Source organism: Anas platyrhynchos, chromosome 2 (genome assembly GCF_047663525.1).
Source record: "Anas platyrhynchos isolate ZD024472 breed Pekin duck chromosome 2, IASCAAS_PekinDuck_T2T, whole genome shotgun sequence".
Classification (NCBI taxonomy): Eukaryota; Metazoa; Chordata; class Aves; order Anseriformes; family Anatidae; genus Anas; species Anas platyrhynchos.
This window is the reverse complement of record NC_092588.1, coordinates 14,629,541-14,647,397: the sequence shown is the minus strand read 5'-3', so window position 1 is coordinate 14,647,397 and position 17,857 is coordinate 14,629,541. Positions and strand designations below refer to the sequence as shown.

The following is a 17,857-nucleotide window of genomic DNA, read 5'->3' as shown; positions in this document are numbered from 1 at the left end:
CTCAATGTTGGCCGAATTGGGAATTCTGTGCATGCCCAGTAGCTACCCGTTCCTCCTCCCAGGCATACTTTGGGTAGGTTTTATCCTCTCCCAGAGAGAGAGCGACTTGTGGATTTGGTCCGCAGATCCCTTCAGGCTAGGTACCCGAGAACATTAGCCAATTTTGGAGCGAGGTACCTGCCTGGGTACCTTCCTCTACCTTCGCTGATCATGATTTCCAACACTTCTGGACTAGCTCCAGATGCAGAATTGCTTCTCAAGACCAGCTGATTACCGCTCCATGTTCACTGTCTCCCAATTTTGGCTCTCCTTTGCAGGTAGCTGCATGCCTGCTAGCTACCATTGCTTCCTCAAGGGAAGCTTCTGCAAAGCTTTTGGCTTCTTTCTGTGAGAGATTTAGCTCTGGGTAGCAGCTGCAAAGACCTTCGCGGAGGGACCCCACAAGTCTGGCCAAGTTTACTGCTAAGTGTATGCCTGGTAGCTACCCTTTCCTTCTCACCTCGGCATGCTTCAAGAAAAGCTTAGGCTTCCAGCAAGACAGATTTTTTCTCTCTGGATCCTAAACTCGCAAAGCTCAAAGCTAGATAAGAGAATTTTGGCTTGTTTGCTGGTTGCTTCCTGCCCTGTCGCTCTTTTGGCCTTTAACATATTAGACACTAGGAATAGTTTTGCTTACTTGCATTAGTTCTGGCATCAGTTGCATTCCCGTCTTTTATTTCTTACCTGTCTGCGTCTGCATGTCCTGTAGCTCTCACAGGGTAGTTGAAATTTCTCACAGGATCCCCAGCTTTTTCTCCATCTGTTGAAGTCTGGTCCTGTTTGCCCTGTAAGTCTTCTGCCATGTATCTCCCGGAGCCTTTCCTTTTGGCATTCTCTGAACAGAGCTGAAACCTTGGGTTGCTGCCTCAGAATCCTCCAAGGCTGTTGCTCTAGTACGTTTGTGTCCATCGGTGTAGGTTCCCAACCCTGCAACAATGGAAAAGACAGGTTTTGCTTGATTTTGTTTTGTTTGGCTGTTTCTTTTCATTATGACCTTTTCTTTCTTTGGTCTTTCCTTCAATCCTACCAGTTCTGTTAGTTTGAATCCTCCTCTTAGTTTTGTTGTTTGCTGTTCTCAGACATCAGCACAGCACCTCATTTTCCTTGTGCAGTGCCTCCCTCATAGAATCAGAGAAGAGCTGGTGTTGGAAGGGACCTTAAAGACCATCCAGCTCGAGCCCACCTGCAGTGGTGCCCCAGCACCCTGCTGAGAGCTGCAGGTCTGGGCTGGGGCCAGCTCTGGCTTGAGGGTGACTGAGGCTGTGCCTGTCAGCCCTGCAGTGACACATGGCGGTTGCTTGGCACCACTGTGGGTCACAATAGACACTACCCCTGATAGCACAGGGCTGCCATGTGGTCACAGTCCCTGTCCTTGGTTTCCCAAGGAGATGGGTCCCCAGCCTTGGTCCTGAGCGACGTGGGGACGTGCGAGTCCATGAGTCCCCAAGTGCCACAGCGCGGACTTCTCGCTCTTTCCCCTGGAGCTGAACACTGTCTTTTGCTTCCACCATACCTGTGCCCCTGAGAAGGTCCACATCCATGAGGTCCATAGCTCCCTGGAGCTCACGGCTGGGCTGTCCTGCCCCAGGGTGCCCTGCCACGTGCCTGGAGCAGACTGGAAAAGTTTGGCCTGCATGCTTTAGTTCTGGACAAAAGCAGCATACCCGCTGTGTGCCAAACCCTGTTTGGGCATCAGAACAGAATCCTGAAGTCTGCAGTGCCCGAAGTCCAACCTTTTTCTTCATTAGTTACAAAATGAACATTAAAGTTTACTCTTAATGAGATTCAGGAAGTACATGCTAACCATACAAGACTACAATACACAACTTTTTGCCCAAATCATGCTAATTGTCATCCCAGGGTGGGACAGATAAGCTTAGGATATAAAAGTGTTAGGAGGTAGTGGTAAAAATTTGATGTTAGGAAAAAACTTCGAGTGAGGGAAAAAGGGAGTGCCGAGGTGGGGGGGAGCAGGGTTGGCTGAGGAGAGAAGAGGGGAGAAGAACAAATCGAAAACCTAGAAGAGGCAGTCGATGTTCTGTGCTCCTTCTCCACCAAGACAGGGACACCTCCGTGGTAAGCTCTGCACCTTCACCTTCACTTTGGTGAGGAATACCTGCGATAGCATTTCTATGTTTATAAACGTATTAACTGCCTAGAGGGTGAGTGGCATAGCTTCATTTTAGCTGCCTGTTGGGTCAGTGGCATAGACCCACAAGAAAGAAGGGAACCCCTTGTCATTAAGACCTCGGGGTTCTCCAATTTGCCTGCATCTGTTCAAAACCCAGCCTGCATACAAGCGATGCAGGAGAAGGATCTGTTACGGAGATCCCCAGAGCTAGCCCTGATGGATCTGGCAACGTTAACTCCCCCTTATCTGTGGCTTCCCAGACAGCATAAAGACACATGTAGCTAGTGTCCAAGACCACATCCAAACTGCCTGTGCTATGAACGCTGCCCTGGATGCCACACGGCTTCCACACAAGCAGGTCCCTCTAACCAACTCAAGTGAGTTTGTGCAAGATCTAGGGAATTAGGGGTCTTCTATGGGCTGGCTGGGAATCGACCACTGGGAAACCACCCAAGCCTCCCCAGCGGGTTTTCCAGCTCCACACCACGGAGCCCAACCCAGGGTTCAAACCAAAACTCTACAAGGAATGTAACGAGCTGGGGTGTACAGCCTCGGCTACAACAGGGTCTCAGACACCGTATCTCCCACAACATCTCTTTCTGGTTCATGAACAGCAGGTCTGGTGAGACATGCCCCCAGTAGGCTCACAAACCAGCAGAGTCAGGAAGCTGTATCCACACACTCCAGGAACCACCTAGACTGCTTCCTCGGGGCTGCACCAAATTTCCAGCATATGTCTGGAAAGTTGACGGCACCCACAAGAAGTGCTGGCGATTCTGCGACTTCCATCAGCTGCTTATAGAATCACAGAATAGTAGCGGTTGAAAGGGAGCTCCAGAGATCAGTGGGTCCAACCCACTACAAAGTAGGTTCCCTAGAGCAGATTGCACAGGTAGGCAGCTAGAAGGCTCTTGAATGACTCCAGAGAAGGAGACTGCACAACCTCCGTGGGCAGCCTGTTCCCAGCTACATCACTATCAGAGTGAAGAAGTTCCTTGGCATATAGGTGCGGAACACCCTGTGCCAAACTTTATGGATGTTGCACCTTGTCCTTTGGCTACCTCAATGTTGGCCGAATTGGGAATTCTGTGCATGCCCAGTAGCTACCCGTTCCTCCTCCCAGGCATACTTTGTGAAGGTTTTGGCCTCTCCCAGACAGAGAGCGACTTGTGGATTTGGTCCGCAGATCCCTTCAGGCTAGGTACCCGAGAACATTAGCCAATTTTGGAGCGAGGTACCTGCCTGGGTACCTTCCTCTACCTTCGCTGATCATGATTTCCAACACTTCTGGACTAGCTCCAGATGCAGAATTGCTTCTCAAGACCAGCTGATTACCGCTCCGTGTTCACTGTCTCCCAGTTTTGTCTCTCCTTTGTAGGTAGCTGCATGCCTGCTAGCTACCATTGCTTCCTTCAGGGAAGCTTCTGCAAAGCTTTTGGCTTCTTTCTGTGAGAGATTTAGCTCTGGGTAGCAGCTGCAAAGACCTTCGCGGAGGGACCCCACAAGTCTGGCCAAGTTTACTGCTAAGTGTATGCCTGGTAGCTACCCTTTCCTTCTCACCTCGGCATGCTTCAAGAAAAGCTTAGGCTTCCAGGATGACCCATTTTTTCTCTCTGGATCCTAAACTAGAAAAACTCTAGGCTAGGTCAAGGAGAATTTTGGCTACTTTGCAGGTTGCTACCTGCCCGGTCACTCCCTTGGCCTCTGGCAGATTGGTCTTAGGAGAAGGTTTCCCTCCCAGCCTTAGTTCTGCACAAAAGCAGCGTACCCATCTGGGGTAGCTACCTGAATGTTGGCCGAATTGGGAATTCTGTGCATGCCCAGTAGCTACCCGTTCCTCCTCCCAGGCATACTTTGTGAAGGTTTTGGCCTCTCCCAGACAGAGAGCGACTTGTGGATTTGGTCCGCAGATCCCTTCAGGCTAGGTACCCGAGAACATTAGCCAATTTTGGAGCGAGGTACCTGCCTGGGTACCTTCCTCTACCTTCGCTGATCATGATTTCCAACACTTCTGGACTAGCTCCAGATGCAGAATTGCTTCTCAAGACCAGCTGATTACCGCTCCGTGTTCACTGTCTCCCAGTTTTGTCTCTCCTTTGCAGGTAGCTGCATGCCTGCTAGCTATCATTGCTTCCTTCAGGGAAGCTTCTGCAAAGCTTTTGGCTTCTTTCTGTGAGAGATTTAGCTCTGGGTAGCAGCTGCAAAGACCTTCGCGGAGGGACCCCACAAGTCTGGCCAAGTTTACTGCTAAGTGTATGCCTGGTAGCTACCCTTTCCTTCTCACCTCGGCATGCTTCAAGAAAAGCTTAGGCTTCCAGGATGACCCATTTTTTCTCTCTGGATCCTAAACTAGAAAAACTCTAGGCTAGGTCAAGGAGAATTTTGGCTACTTTGCACGTTGCTACCTGCCCGGTCACTCCCTTGGCCTCGGGCAGATTGGTCTTAGGAGAAGGTTTCCCTCCCAGCCTTAGTTCTGCACAAAAGCAGCGTACCCATCTGGGGTAGCTACCTGAATGTTGGCCGAATTGGGAATTCTGTGCATGCCCAGTAGCTACCCGTTCCTCCTCCCAGGCATACCTTGTGAAGGTTTTGGCCTCTCCCAGACAGAGAGTGACTTGTGGATTTGGTCCGCAGATCCCTTCAGGCTAGGTACCCGAGAACATTAGCCAATTTTGGAGCGAGGTACCTGCCTGGGTACCTTCCTCTACCTTCGCTGATCATGATTTCCAACACTTCTGGACTAGCTCCAGATGCAGAATTGCTTCTCAAGACCAGCTGATTACCGCTCCGTGTTCACTGTCTCCCAGTTTTGTCTCTCCTTTGTAGGTAGCTGCATGCCTGCTAGCTACCATTGCTTCCTCAAGGGAAGCTTCTGCAAAGCTTTTGGCTTCTTTCTGCGAGAGATTTAGCTCTGGGTAGCAGCTGCAAAGACCTTCGCGGAGGGACCCCACAAGTCTGGCCAAGTTTACTGCTAAGTGTATGCCTGGTAGCTACCCTTTCCTTCTCACCTCGGCATGCTTCAAGAAAAGCTTAGGCTTCCAGGATGACCCATTTTTTCTCTCTGGATCCTAAACTAGAAAAACTCTAGGCTAGGTCAAGGAGAATTTTGGCTACTTTGCAGGTTGCTACCTGCCCGGTCACTCCCTTGGCCTCTGGCAGATTGGTCTTAGGAGAAGGTTTCTTTCCCAGCCTTAGTTCTGCACAAAAGCAGCGTACCCATCTGGGGTAGCTACCTCAATGTTGGCCGAATTGGGAATTCTGTGCATGCCCAGTAGCTACCCGTTCCTCCTCCCAGGCATACTTTGTGAAGGTTTTGGCCTCTCCCAGAGAGAGAGCGACTTGTGGATTTGGTCCGCAGATCCCTTCAGGCTAGGTACCCGAGAACATTAGCCAATTTTGGAGCGAGGTACCTGCCTGGGTACCTTCCTCTACCTTCGCTGATCATGATTTCCAACACTTCTGGACTAGCTCCAGATGCAGAATTGCTTCTCAAGACCAGCTGATTACCGCTCCGTGTTCACTGTCTCCCAGTTTTGTCTCTCCTTTGCAGGTAGCTGCATGCCTACGAGCTACCATTGCTTCCTTCAGGGAAGCTTCTGCAAAGCTTTTGGCTTCTTTCTGCGAGAGATTTAGCTCTGGGTAGCAGCTGCAAAGACCTTCGGGGAGGGACCCCACAAGTCTGGCCAAGTTTACTGCTAAGTGTATGCCTGGTAGCTACCCTTCTCACCTCGGCATGCTTCAAGAAAAGCTTAGTCTTCCAGGATGACCGATTTTTTCTCTCTGGATCCTAAACTAGAAAAACTCTAGGCTAGGTCAAGGAGAATTTTGGCTACTTTGCAGGTTGCTACCTGCCCGGTCACTCCCTTGGCCTCTGGCAGATTGGTCTTAGGAGAAGGTTTCCCTCCCAGCCTTAGTTCTGCACAAAAGCAGCGTACCCATCTGGGGTAGCTACCTCAATGTTGGCCGAATTGGGAATTCTGTGCATGCCCAGTAGCTACCCGTTCCTCCTCCCAGGCATACCTTGTGAAGGTTTTGGCCTCTTCCAGAGAGAGAGCGACTTGTGGATTTGGTCCGCAGATCCCTTCAGGCTAGGTACCCGAGAACATTAGCCAATTTTGGAGCGAGGTACCTGCCTGGGTACCTTCCTCTACCTTCGCTGATCATGATTTCCAACACTTCTGGACTAGCTCCAGATGCAGAATTGCTTCTCAAGACCAGCTGATTACCGCTCCGTGTTCACAGTCTCCCAGTTTTGTCTCTCTTTTGTAGGTAGCTGCATGCCTACGAGCTACCATTGCTTCCTTCAGGGAAGCTTCTGCAAAGCTTTTGGCTTCTTTCTGTGAGAGATTTAGCTCTGGGTAGCAGCTGCAAAGACCTTCGCGGAGGGACCCCACAAGTCTGGCCAAGTTTACTGCTAAGTGTATGCCTGGTAGCTACCCTTTCCTTCTCACCTCGGCATGCTTCAAGAAAAGCTTAGGCTTCCAGGATGACCCATTTTTTCTCTCTGGATCCTAAACTAGAAAAACTCTAGGCTCGGTCAAGGAGAATTTTGGCTACTTTGCAGGTTGCTACCTGCCCGGTCACTCCCTTGGCCTCTGGCAGATTGGTCTTAGGAGAAGGTTTCCCTCCCAGCCTTAGTTCTGCACAAAAGCAGCGTACCCATCTGGGGTAGCTACCTCAATGTTGGCCGAATTGGGAATTCTGTGCATGCCCAGTAGCTACCCGTTCCTCCTCCCAGGCATACTTTGTGAAGGTTTTGGCCTCTCCCAGAGAGAGAGCGACTTGTGGATTTGGTCCGCAGATCCCTTCAGGCTAGGTACCCGAGAACATTAGCCAATTTTGGAGCGAGGTACCTGCCTGGGTACCTTCCTCTACCTTCGCTGATCATGATTTCCAACACTTCTGGACTAGCTCCAGATGCAGAATTGCTTCTCAAGACCAGCTGATTACCGCTCCGTGTTCACTGTCTCCCAGTTTTGTCTCTCCTTTGTAGGTAGCTGCATGCCTACGAGCTACCATTGCTTCCTTCAGGGAAGCTTCTGCAAAGCTTTTGGCTGCTTTCTGCGAGAGATTTAGCTCTGGGTAGCAGCTGCAAAGACCTTCGCGGAGGGACCCCACAAGTCTGGCCAAGTTTACTGCTAAGTGTATGCCTGGTAGCTACACTTCTCACCTCGGCATGCTTCAAGAAAAGCTTAGTCTTCCAGGATGACCGATTTTTTCTCTCTGGATCCTAAACTAGAAAAACTCTAGGCTAGGTCAAGGAGAATTTTGGCTACTTTGCAGGTTGCTACCTGCCCGGTCACTCCCTTGGCCTCTGGCAGATTGGTCTTAGGAGAAGGTTTCTTTCCCAGCCTTAGTTCTGCACAAAAGCAGCGTACCCATCTGGGGTAGCTACCTCAATGTTGGCCGAATTGGGAATTCTGTGCATGCCCAGTAGCTACCCGTTCCTCCTCCCAGGCATACTTTGTGAAGGTTTTGGCCTCTCCCAGAGAGAGAGCGACTTGTGGATTTGGTCCGCAGATCCCTTCAGGCTAGGTACCCGAGAACATTAGCCAATTTTGGAGCGAGGTACCTGCCTGGGTACCTTCCTCTACCTTCGCTGATCATGATTTCCAACACTTCTGGACTAGCTCCAGATGCAGAATTGCTTCTCAAGACCAGCTGATTACCGCTCCGTGTTCACTGTCTCCCAGTTTTGGCTCTCCTTTGTAGGTAGCTGCATGCCTGCTAGCTACCATTGCTTCCTCAAGGGAAGCTTCTGCAAAGCTTTTGGCTTCTTTCTGCGAGAGATTTAGCTCTGGGTAGCAGCTGCAAAGACCTTTGCGGAGGGACCCCACAAGTCTGGCCAAGTTTACTGCTAAGTGTATGCCTGGTAGCTACCCTTTCCTTCTCACCTCGGCATGCTTCAAGAAAAGCTTAGGCTTCCAGGATGACCCATTTTTTCTCTCTGGATCCTAAACTAGAAAAACTCTAGGCTAGGTCAAGGAGAATTTTGGCTACTTTGCAGGTTGCTACCTGCCCGGTCACTCCCTTGGCCTCTGGCAGATTGGTCTTAGGAGAAGGTTTCCCTCCCAGCCTTAGTTCTGCACAAAAGCAGCGTACCCATCTGGGGTAGCTACCTCAATGTTGGCCGAATTGGGAATTCTGTGCATGCCCAGTAGCTACCCGTTCCTCCTCCCAGGCATACTTTGTGAAGGTTTTGGACTCTCCCAGAGAGAGAGCGACTTGTGGATTTGGTCCGCAGATCCCTTCAGGCTAGGTACCTGAGAACATTAGCCAATTTTGGAGCGAGGTACCTGCCTGGGTACCTTCCTCTACCTTCGCTGATCATGATTTCCAACACTTCTGGACTAGCTCCAGATGCAGAATTGCTTCTCAAGACCAGCTGATTACCGCTCCGTGTTCACTGTCTCCCAGTTTTGTCTCTCCTTTGCAGGTAGCTGCATGCCTGCTAGCTACCATTGCTTCCTTCAGGGAAGCTTCTGCAAACCTTTTGGCTTCTTTCTGCGAGAGATTTAGCTCTGGGTAGCAGCTGCAAAGACCTTCGGGGAGGGACCCCACAAGTCTGGCCAAGTTTACTGCTAAGTGTATGCCTGGTAGCTACCCTTCTCACCTCGGCATGCTTCAAGAAAAGCTTAGTCTTCCAGGATGACCCATTTTTTCTCTCTGGATCCTAAACTAGAAAAACTCTAGGCTAGGTCAAGGAGAATTTTGGCTACTTTGCAGGTTGCTACCTGCCCGGTCACTCCCTTGGCCTCTGGCAGATTGGTCTTAGGAGAAGGTTTCCCTCCCAGCCTTAGTTCTGCACAAAAGCAGCGTACCCATCTGGGGTAGCTACCTCAATGTTGGCCGAATTGGGAATTCTGTGCATGCCCAGTAGCTACCCGTTCCTCCTCCCAGGCATACTTTGTGAAGGTTTTGGCCTCTCCCAGAGAGAGAGCGACTTGTGGATTTGGTCCGCAGATCCCTTCAGGCTAGGTACCCGAGAACATTAGCCAATTTTGGAGCGAGGTACCTGCCTGGGTACCTTCCTCTACCTTCGCTGATCATGATTTCCAACACTTCTGGACTAGCTCCAGATGCAGAATTGCTTCTCAAGACCAGCTGATTACCGCTCCGTGTTCACTGTCTCCCAGTTTTGGCTCTCCTTTGTAGGTAGCTGCATGCCTGCTAGCTACCATTGCTTCCTCAAGGGAAGCTTCTGCAAAGCTTTTGGCTTCTTTCTGCGAGAGATTTAGCTCTGGGTAGCAGCTGCAAAGACCTTTGCGGAGGGACCCCACAAGTCTGGCCAAGTTTACTGCTAAGTGTATGCCTGGTAGCTACCCTTTCCTTCTCACCTCGGCATGCTTCAAGAAAAGCTTAGGCTTCCAGGATGACCCATTTTTTCTCTCTGGATCCTAAACTAGAAAAACTCTAGGCTAGGTCAAGGAGAATTTTGGCTACTTTGCAGGTTGCTACCTGCCCGGTCACTCCCTTGGCCTCTGGCAGATTGGTCTTAGGAGAAGGTTTCCCTCCCAGCCTTAGTTCTGCACAAAAGCAGCGTACCCATCTGGGGTAGCTACCTCAATGTTGGCCGAATTGGGAATTCTGTGCATGCCCAGTAGCTACCCGTTCCTCCTCCCAGGCATACTTTGTGAAGGTTTTGGACTCTCCCAGAGAGAGAGCGACTTGTGGATTTGGTCCGCAGATCCCTTCAGGCTAGGTACCTGAGAACATTAGCCAATTTTGGAGCGAGGTACCTGCCTGGGTACCTTCCTCTACCTTCGCTGATCATGATTTCCAACACTTCTGGACTAGCTCCAGATGCAGAATTGCTTCTCAAGACCAGCTGATTACCGCTCCGTGTTCACTGTCTCCCAGTTTTGTCTCTCCTTTGCAGGTAGCTGCATGCCTGCTAGCTACCATTGCTTCCTTCAGGGAAGCTTCTGCAAACCTTTTGGCTTCTTTCTGCGAGAGATTTAGCTCTGGGTAGCAGCTGCAAAGACCTTCGGGGAGGGACCCCACAAGTCTGGCCAAGTTTACTGCTAAGTGTATGCCTGGTAGCTACCCTTCTCACCTCGGCATGCTTCAAGAAAAGCTTAGTCTTCCAGGATGACCCATTTTTTCTCTCTGGATCCTAAACTAGAAAAACTCTAGGCTAGGTCAAGGAGAATTTTGGCTACTTTGCAGGTTGCTACCTGCCCGGTCACTCCCTTGGCCTCTGGCAGATTGGTCTTAGGAGAAGGTTTCCCTCCCAGCCTTAGTTCTGCACAAAAGCAGCGTACCCATCTGGGGTAGCTACCTCAATGTTGGCCGAATTGGGAATTCTGTGCATGCCCAGTAGCTACCCGTTCCTCCTCCCAGGCATACTTTGTGAAGGTTTTGGCCTCTCCCAGACAGAGAGCGACTTGTGGATTTGGTCCGCAGATCCCTTCAGGCTAGGTACCCGAGAACATTAGCCAATTTTGGAGCAAGGTACCTGCCTGGGTACCTTCCTCTACCTTCGCTGATCATGATTTCCAACACTTCTGGACTAGCTCCAGATGCAGAATTGCTTCTCAAGACCAGCTGATTACCGCTCCGTGTTCACTGTCTCCCAGTTTTGTCTCTCCTTTGTAGGTAGCTGCATGCCTACGAGCTACCATTGCTTCCTTCAGGGAAGCTTCTGCAAAGCTTTTGGCTTCTTTCTGTGAGAGATTTAGCTCTGGGTAGCAGCTGCAAAGACCTTCGCGGAGGGACCCCACAAGTCTGGCCAAGTTTACTGCTAAGTGTATGCCTGGTAGCTACCCTTTCCTTCTCACCTCGGCATGCTTCAAGAAAAGCTTAGGCTTCCAGGATGACCCATTTTTTCTCTCTGGATCCTAAACTAGAAAAACTCTAGGCTAGGTCAAGGAGAATTTTGGCTACTTTGCAGGTTGCTACCTGCCCGGTCACTCCCTTGGCCTCGGGCAGATTGGTCTTAGGAGAAGGTTTCCCTCCCAGCCTTAGTTCTGCACAAAAGCAGCGTACCCATCTGGGGTAGCTACCTCAATGTTGGCCGAACTGGGAATTCTGTGCATGCCCAGTAGCTACCCGTTCCTCCTCCCAGGCATACTTTGTGAAGGTTTTGGCCTCTCCCAGACAGAGAGCGACTTGTGGATTTGGTCCGCAGATCCCTTCAGGCTAGGTACCCGAGAACATTAGCCAATTTTGGAGCGAGGTACCTGCCTGGGTACCTTCCTCTACCTTCGCTGATCATGATTTCCAACACCTCTGGACTAGCTCCAGATGCAGAATTGCTTCTCAAGACCAGCTGATTACCGCTCCATGTTCACTGTCTCCCAATTTTGGCTCTCCTTTGCAGGTAGCTGCATGCCTGCTAGCTACCATTGCTTCCTCCAGGGAAGCTTCTGCAAAGCTTTTGGCTTCTTTCTGTGAGAGATTTAGCTCTGGGTAGCAGCTGCAAAGACCTTCGCGGAGGGACCCCACAAGTCTGGCCAAGTTTACTGCTAAGTGTATGCCTGGTAGCTACCCTTTCCTTCTCACCTCGGCATGCTTCAAGAAAAGCTTAGGCTTCCAGGATGACCCATTTTTTCTCTCTGGATCCTAAACTAGAAAAACTCTAGGCTAGGTCAAGGAGAATTTTGGCTACTTTGCAGGTTGCTACCTGCCCGGTCACTCCCTTGGCCTCGGGCAGATTGGTCTTAGGAGAAGGTTTCCCTCCCAGCCTTAGTTCTGCACAAAAGCAGCGTACCCATCTGGGGTAGCTACCTCAATGTTGGCCGAACTGGGAATTCTGTGCATGCCCAGTAGCTACCCGTTCCTCCTCCCAGGCATACTTTGTGAAGGTTTTGGCCTCTCCCAGACAGAGAGCGACTTGTGGATTTGGTCCGCAGATCCCTTCAGGCTAGGTACCCGAGAACATTAGCCAATTTTGGAGCGAGGTACCTGCCTGGGTACCTTCCTCTACCTTCGCTGATCATGATTTCCAACACCTCTGGACTAGCTCCAGATGCAGAATTGCTTCTCAAGACCAGCTGATTACCGCTCCGTGTTCACTGTCTCCCAATTTTGGCTCTCCTTTGCAGGTAGCTGCATGCCTGCTAGCTACCATTGCTTCCTCAAGGAAAGCTTCTGCAAAGCTTTTGGCTTCTTTCTGTGAGAGATTTAGCTCTGGGTAGCAGCTGCAAAGACCTTCGCGGAGGGACCCCACAAGTCTGGCCAAGTTTACTGCTAAGTGTATGCCTGGTAGCTACCCTTTCCTTCTCACCTCGGCATGCTTCAAGAAAAGCTTAGGCTTCCAGCAAGACAGATTTTTTCTCTCTGGATCCTAAACTAGCAAAGCTCAAAGCTAGATAAAGAGAATTTTGGCTTGTTTGCTGGTTGCTTCCTGCCCTGTCGCTCTTTTGGCCTTTAACATATTAGACACTAGGAATAGTTTTGCTTACTTGCATTAGTTCTGGCATCAGTTGCATTCCCGTCTTTTATTTCTTACCTGTCTGCGTCTGCATGTCCTGTAGCTCTCACAGGGTAGTTGAAATTTCTCACAGGATCCCCAGCTTTTTCTCCATCTGTTGAAGTCTGGTCCTGTTTGCCCTGTAAGTCTTCTGCCATGTATCTCCCGGAGCCTTTCCTTTTGGCATTCTCTGAACAGAGCTGAAACCTTGGGTTGCTGCCTCAGAATCCTCCAAGGCTGTTGCTCTAGTACGTTTGTGTCCATCGGTGTAGGTTCCCAACCCTGCAACAATGGAAAAGACAGGTTTTGCTTGATTTTGTTTTGTTTGGCTGTTTCTTTTCATTATGACCTTTTCTTTCTTTGGTCTTTCCTTCAATCCTACCAGTTCTGTTAGTTTGAATCCTCCTCTTAGTTTTGTTGTTTGCTGTTCTCAGACATCAGCACAGCACCTCATTTTCCTTGTGCAGTGCCTCCCTCATAGAATCAGAGAAGAGCTGGTGTTGGAAGGGACCTTAAAGACCATCCAGCTCGAGCCCACCTGCAGTGGTGCCCCAGCACCCTGCTGAGAGCTGCAGGTCTGGGCTGGGGCCAGCTCTGGCTTGAGGGTGACTGAGGCTGTGCCTGTCAGCCCTGCAGTGACACATGGCGGTTGCTTGGCACCACTGTGGGTCACAATAGACACTACCCCTGATAGCACAGGGCTGCCATGTGGTCACAGTCCCTGTCCTTGGTTTCCCAAGGAGATGGGTCCCCAGCCTTGGTCCTGAGCGACGTGGGGACGTGCGAGTCCATGAGTCCCCAAGTGCCACAGCGCGGACTTCTCGCTCTTTCCCCTGGAGCTGAACACTGTCTTTTGCTTCCACCATACCTGTGCCCCTGAGAAGGTCCACATCCATGAGGTCCATAGCTCCCTGGAGCTCACGGCTGGGCTGTCCTGCCCCAGGGTGCCCTGCCACGTGCCTGGAGCAGACTGGAAAAGTTTGGCCTGCATGCTTTAGTTCTGGACAAAAGCAGCATACCCGCTGTGTGCCAAACCCTGTTTGGGCATCAGAACAGAATCCTGAAGTCTGCAGTGCCCGAAGTCCAACCTTTTTCTTCATTAGTTACAAAATGAACATTAAAGTTTACTCTTAATGAGATTCAGGAAGTACATGCTAACCATACAAGACTACAATACACAACTTTTTGCCCAAATCATGCTAATTGTCATCCCAGGGTGGGACAGATAAGCTTAGGATATAAAAGTGTTAGGAGGTAGTGGTAAAAATTTGATGTTAGGAAAAAACTTCGAGTGAGGGAAAAAGGGAGTGCCGAGGTGGGGGGGAGCAGGGTTGGCTGAGGAGAGAAGAGGGGAGAAGAACAAATCGAAAACCTAGAAGAGGCAGTCGATGTTCTGTGCTCCTTCTCCACCAAGACAGGGACACCTCCGTGGTAAGCTCTGCACCTTCACCTTCACTTTGGTGAGGAATACCTGCGATAGCATTTCTATGTTTATAAACGTATTAACTGCCTAGAGGGTGAGTGGCATAGCTTCATTTTAGCTGCCTGTTGGGTCAGTGGCATAGACCCACAAGAAAGAAGGGAACCCCTTGTCATTAAGACCTCGGGGTTCTCCAATTTGCCTGCATCTGTTCAAAACCCAGCCTGCATACAAGCGATGCAGGAGAAGGATCTGTTACGGAGATCCCCAGAGCTAGCCCTGATGGATCTGGCAACGTTAACTCCCCCTTATCTGTGGCTTCCCAGACAGCATAAAGACACATGTAGCTAGTGTCCAAGACCACATCCAAACTGCCTGTGCTATGAACGCTGCCCTGGATGCCACACGGCTTCCACACAAGCAGGTCCCTCTAACCAACTCAAGTGAGTTTGTGCAAGATCTAGGGAATTAGGGGTCTTCTATGGGCTGGCTGGGAATCGACCACTGGGAAACCACCCAAGCCTCCCCAGCGGGTTTTCCAGCTCCACACCACGGAGCCCAACCCAGGGTTCAAACCAAAACTCTACAAGGAATGTAACGAGCTGGGGTGTACAGCCTCGGCTACAACAGGGTCTCAGACACCGTATCTCCCACAACATCTCTTTCTGGTTCATGAACAGCAGGTCTGGTGAGACATGCCCCCAGTAGGCTCACAAACCAGCAGAGTCAGGAAGCTGTATCCACACACTCCAGGAACCACCTAGACTGCTTCCTCGGGGCTGCACCAAAATTCCAGCATATGTCTGGAAAGTTGACGGCACCCACAAGAAGTGCTGGCGATTCTGCGACTTCCATCAGCTGCTTATAGAATCACAGAATAGTAGCGGTTGAAAGGGAGCTCCAGAGATCAGCGGGTCCAACCCAATACAAAGTAGGTTCCCTACAGCAGATTGCACAGGTAGGCAGCTAGAAGGCTCTTGAATGACTCCAGAGAAGGAGACTGCACAACCTCCCTGGGCAGCCTGTTCCCAGCTATATCACTATCACGGTGAAGAAGTTCCTTGGCATATAGGTGCGGAACACCCTGTGCCAAACTTTATGGATGTTGCACCTTGTCCTTTGGCTACCTCAATGTTGGCCGAATTGGGAATTCTGTGCATGCCCAGTAGCTACCCGTTCCTCCTCCCAGGCATACTTTGTGAAGGTTTTGGCCTCTCCCAGACAGAGAGCGACTTGTGGATTTGGTCCGCAGATCCCTTCAGGCTAGGTACCCGAGAACATTAGCCAATTTTGGAGCGAGGTACCTGCCTGGGTACCTTCCTCTACCTTCGCTGATCATGATTTCCAACACTTCTGGACTAGCTCCAGATGCAGAATTGCTTCTCAAGACCAGCTGATTACCGCTCCGTGTTCACTGTCTCCCAGTTTTGTCTCTCCTTTGTAGGTAGCTGCATGCCTGCTAGCTACCATTGCTTCCTTCAGGGAAGCTTCTGCAAAGCTTTTGGCTTCTTTCTGTGAGAGATTTAGCTCTGGGTAGCAGCTGCAAAGACCTTCGCGGAGGGACCCCACAAGTCTGGCCAAGTTTACTGCTAAGTGTATGCCTGGTAGCTACCCTTTCCTTCTCACCTCGGCATGCTTCAAGAAAAGCTTAGGCTTCCAGGATGACCCATTTTTTCTCTCTGGATCCTAAACTAGAAAAACTCTAGGCTAGGTCAAGGAGAATTTTGGCTACTTTGCACGTTGCTACCTGCCCGGTCACTCCCTTGGCCTCGGGCAGATTGGTCTTAGGAGAAGGTTTCCCTCCCAGCCTTAGTTCTGCACAAAAGCAGCGTACCCATCTGGGGTAGCTACCTCAATGTTGGCCGAATTGGGAATTCTGTGCGTGCCCAGTAGCTACCCGTTCCTCCTCCCAGGCATACTTTGTGAAGGTTTTGGCCTCTCCCAGACAGAGAGCGACTTGTGGATTTGGTCCGCAGATCCCTTCAGGCTAGGTACCCGAGAACATTAGCCAATTTTGGAGCAAGGTACCTGCCTGGGTACCTTCCTCTACCTTCGCTGATCATGATTTCCAACACTTCTGGACTAGCTCCAGATGCAGAATTGCTTCTCAAGACCAGCTGATTACCGCTCCGTGTTCACTGTCTCCCAGTTTTGTCTCTCCTTTGTAGGTAGCTGCATGCCTACGAGCTACCATTGCTTCCTTCAGGGAAGCTTCTGCAAAGCTTTTGGCTTCTTTCTGTGAGAGATTTAGCTCTGGGTAGCAGCTGCAAAGACCTTCGCGGAGGGACCCCACAAGTCTGGCCAAGTTTACTGGTAAGTGTATGCCTGGTAGCTACCCTTTCCTTCTCACCTCGGCATGCTTCAAGAAAAGCTTAGGCTTCCAGGATGACCCATTTTTTCTCTCTGGATCCTAAACTAGAAAAACTCTAGGCTCGGTCAAGGAGAATTTTGGCTACTTTGCAGGTTGCTACCTGCCCGGTCACTCCCTTGGCCTCTGGCAGATTGGTCTTAGGAGAAGGTTTCCCTCCCAGCCTTAGTTCTGCACAAAAGCAGCGTACCCATCTGGGGTAGCTACCTCAATGTTGGCCGAATTGGGAATTCTGTGCATGCCCAGTAGCTACCCGTTCCTCCTCCCAGGCATACCTTGTGAAGGTTTTGGCCTCTTCCAGACAGAGAGTGACTTGTGGATTTGGTCCGCAGATCCCTTCAGGCTAGGTACCCGAGAACATTAGCCAATTTTGGAGCGAGGTACCTGCCTGGGTACCTTCCTCTACCTTCGCTGATCATGATTTCCAACACTTCTGGACTAGCTCCAGATGCAGAATTGCTTCTCAAGACCAGCTGATTACCGCTCCGTGTTCACTGTCTCCCAGTTTTGTCTCTCCTTTGCAGGTAGCTGCATGCCTGCTAGCTACCATTGCTTCCTCAAGGGAAGCTTCTGCAAAGCTTTTGGCTTCTTTCTGCGAGAGATTTAGCTCTGGGTAGCAGCTGCAAAGACCTTCGCGGAGGGACCCCACAAGTCTGGCCAAGTTTACTGCTAAGTGTATGCCTGGTAGCTACCCTTTCCTTCTCACCTCGGCATGCTTCAAGAAAAGCTTAGGCTTCCAGGATGACCCATTTTTTCTCTCTGGATCCTAAACTAGAAAAACTCTAGGCTAGGTCAAGGAGAATTTTGGCTACTTTGCACGTTGCTACCTGCCCGGTCACTCCCTTGGCCTCGGGCAGATTGGTCTTAGGAGAAGGTTTCCCTCCCAGCCTTAGTTCTGCACAAAAGCAGCGTACCCATCTGGGGTAGCTACCTCAATGTTGGCCGAATTGGGAATTCTGTGCGTGCCCAGTAGCTACCCGTTCCTCCTCCCAGGCATACTTTGTGAAGGTTTTGGCCTCTCCCAGACAGAGAGCGACTTGTGGATTTGGTCCGCAGATCCCTTCAGGCTAGGTACCCGAGAACATTAGCCAATTTTGGAGCAAGGTACCTGCCTGGGTACCTTCCTCTACCTTCGCTGATCATGATTTCCAACACTTCTGGACTAGCTCCAGATGCAGAATTGCTTCTCAAGACCAGCTGATTACCGCTCCGTGTTCACTGTCTCCCAGTTTTGTCTCTCCTTTGTAGGTAGCTGCATGCCTACGAGCTACCATTGCTTCCTTCAGGGAAGCTTCTGCAAAGCTTTTGGCTTCTTTCTGTGAGAGATTTAGCTCTGGGTAGCAGCTGCAAAGACCTTCGCGGAGGGACCCCACAAGTCTGGCCAAGTTTACTGGTAAGTGTATGCCTGGTAGCTACCCTTTCCTTCTCACCTCGGCATGCTTCAAGAAAAGCTTAGGCTTCCAGGATGACCCATTTTTTCTCTCT

The 17,857-nt window shown here is 50.6% G+C and overlaps 1 protein-coding gene across 9 annotated transcripts in view; it reads right to left on the bottom strand.

Moving 5' to 3' along the window:
* Nucleotides 1–15,196, bottom strand: part of LOC140001818 (uncharacterized) — an 87,838-nt gene extending 72,642 nt beyond the window's left edge. For 2 of the 9 annotated variants that reach the window (XR_011807360.1, XM_072034367.1), the window contains exons 1-4: nt 12,967–13,436; nt 12,624–12,866; nt 1,553–1,720; nt 724–966 (exon numbers count right to left, since the gene is read on the bottom strand). Coding sequence is in view for 8 of the 9 variants with exons in the window: in XM_072034367.1 (XP_071890468.1) it covers nt 724–966; nt 1,553–1,675 (366 nt within the window). In the remaining variant the exon portion in view is untranslated. The other 7 variants (XM_072034366.1, XM_072034363.1, XM_072034364.1 and 4 more) reach the window with 6 other exon arrangements.
* Nucleotides 15,197–17,857: the final 2,661 nt, after the last annotated feature.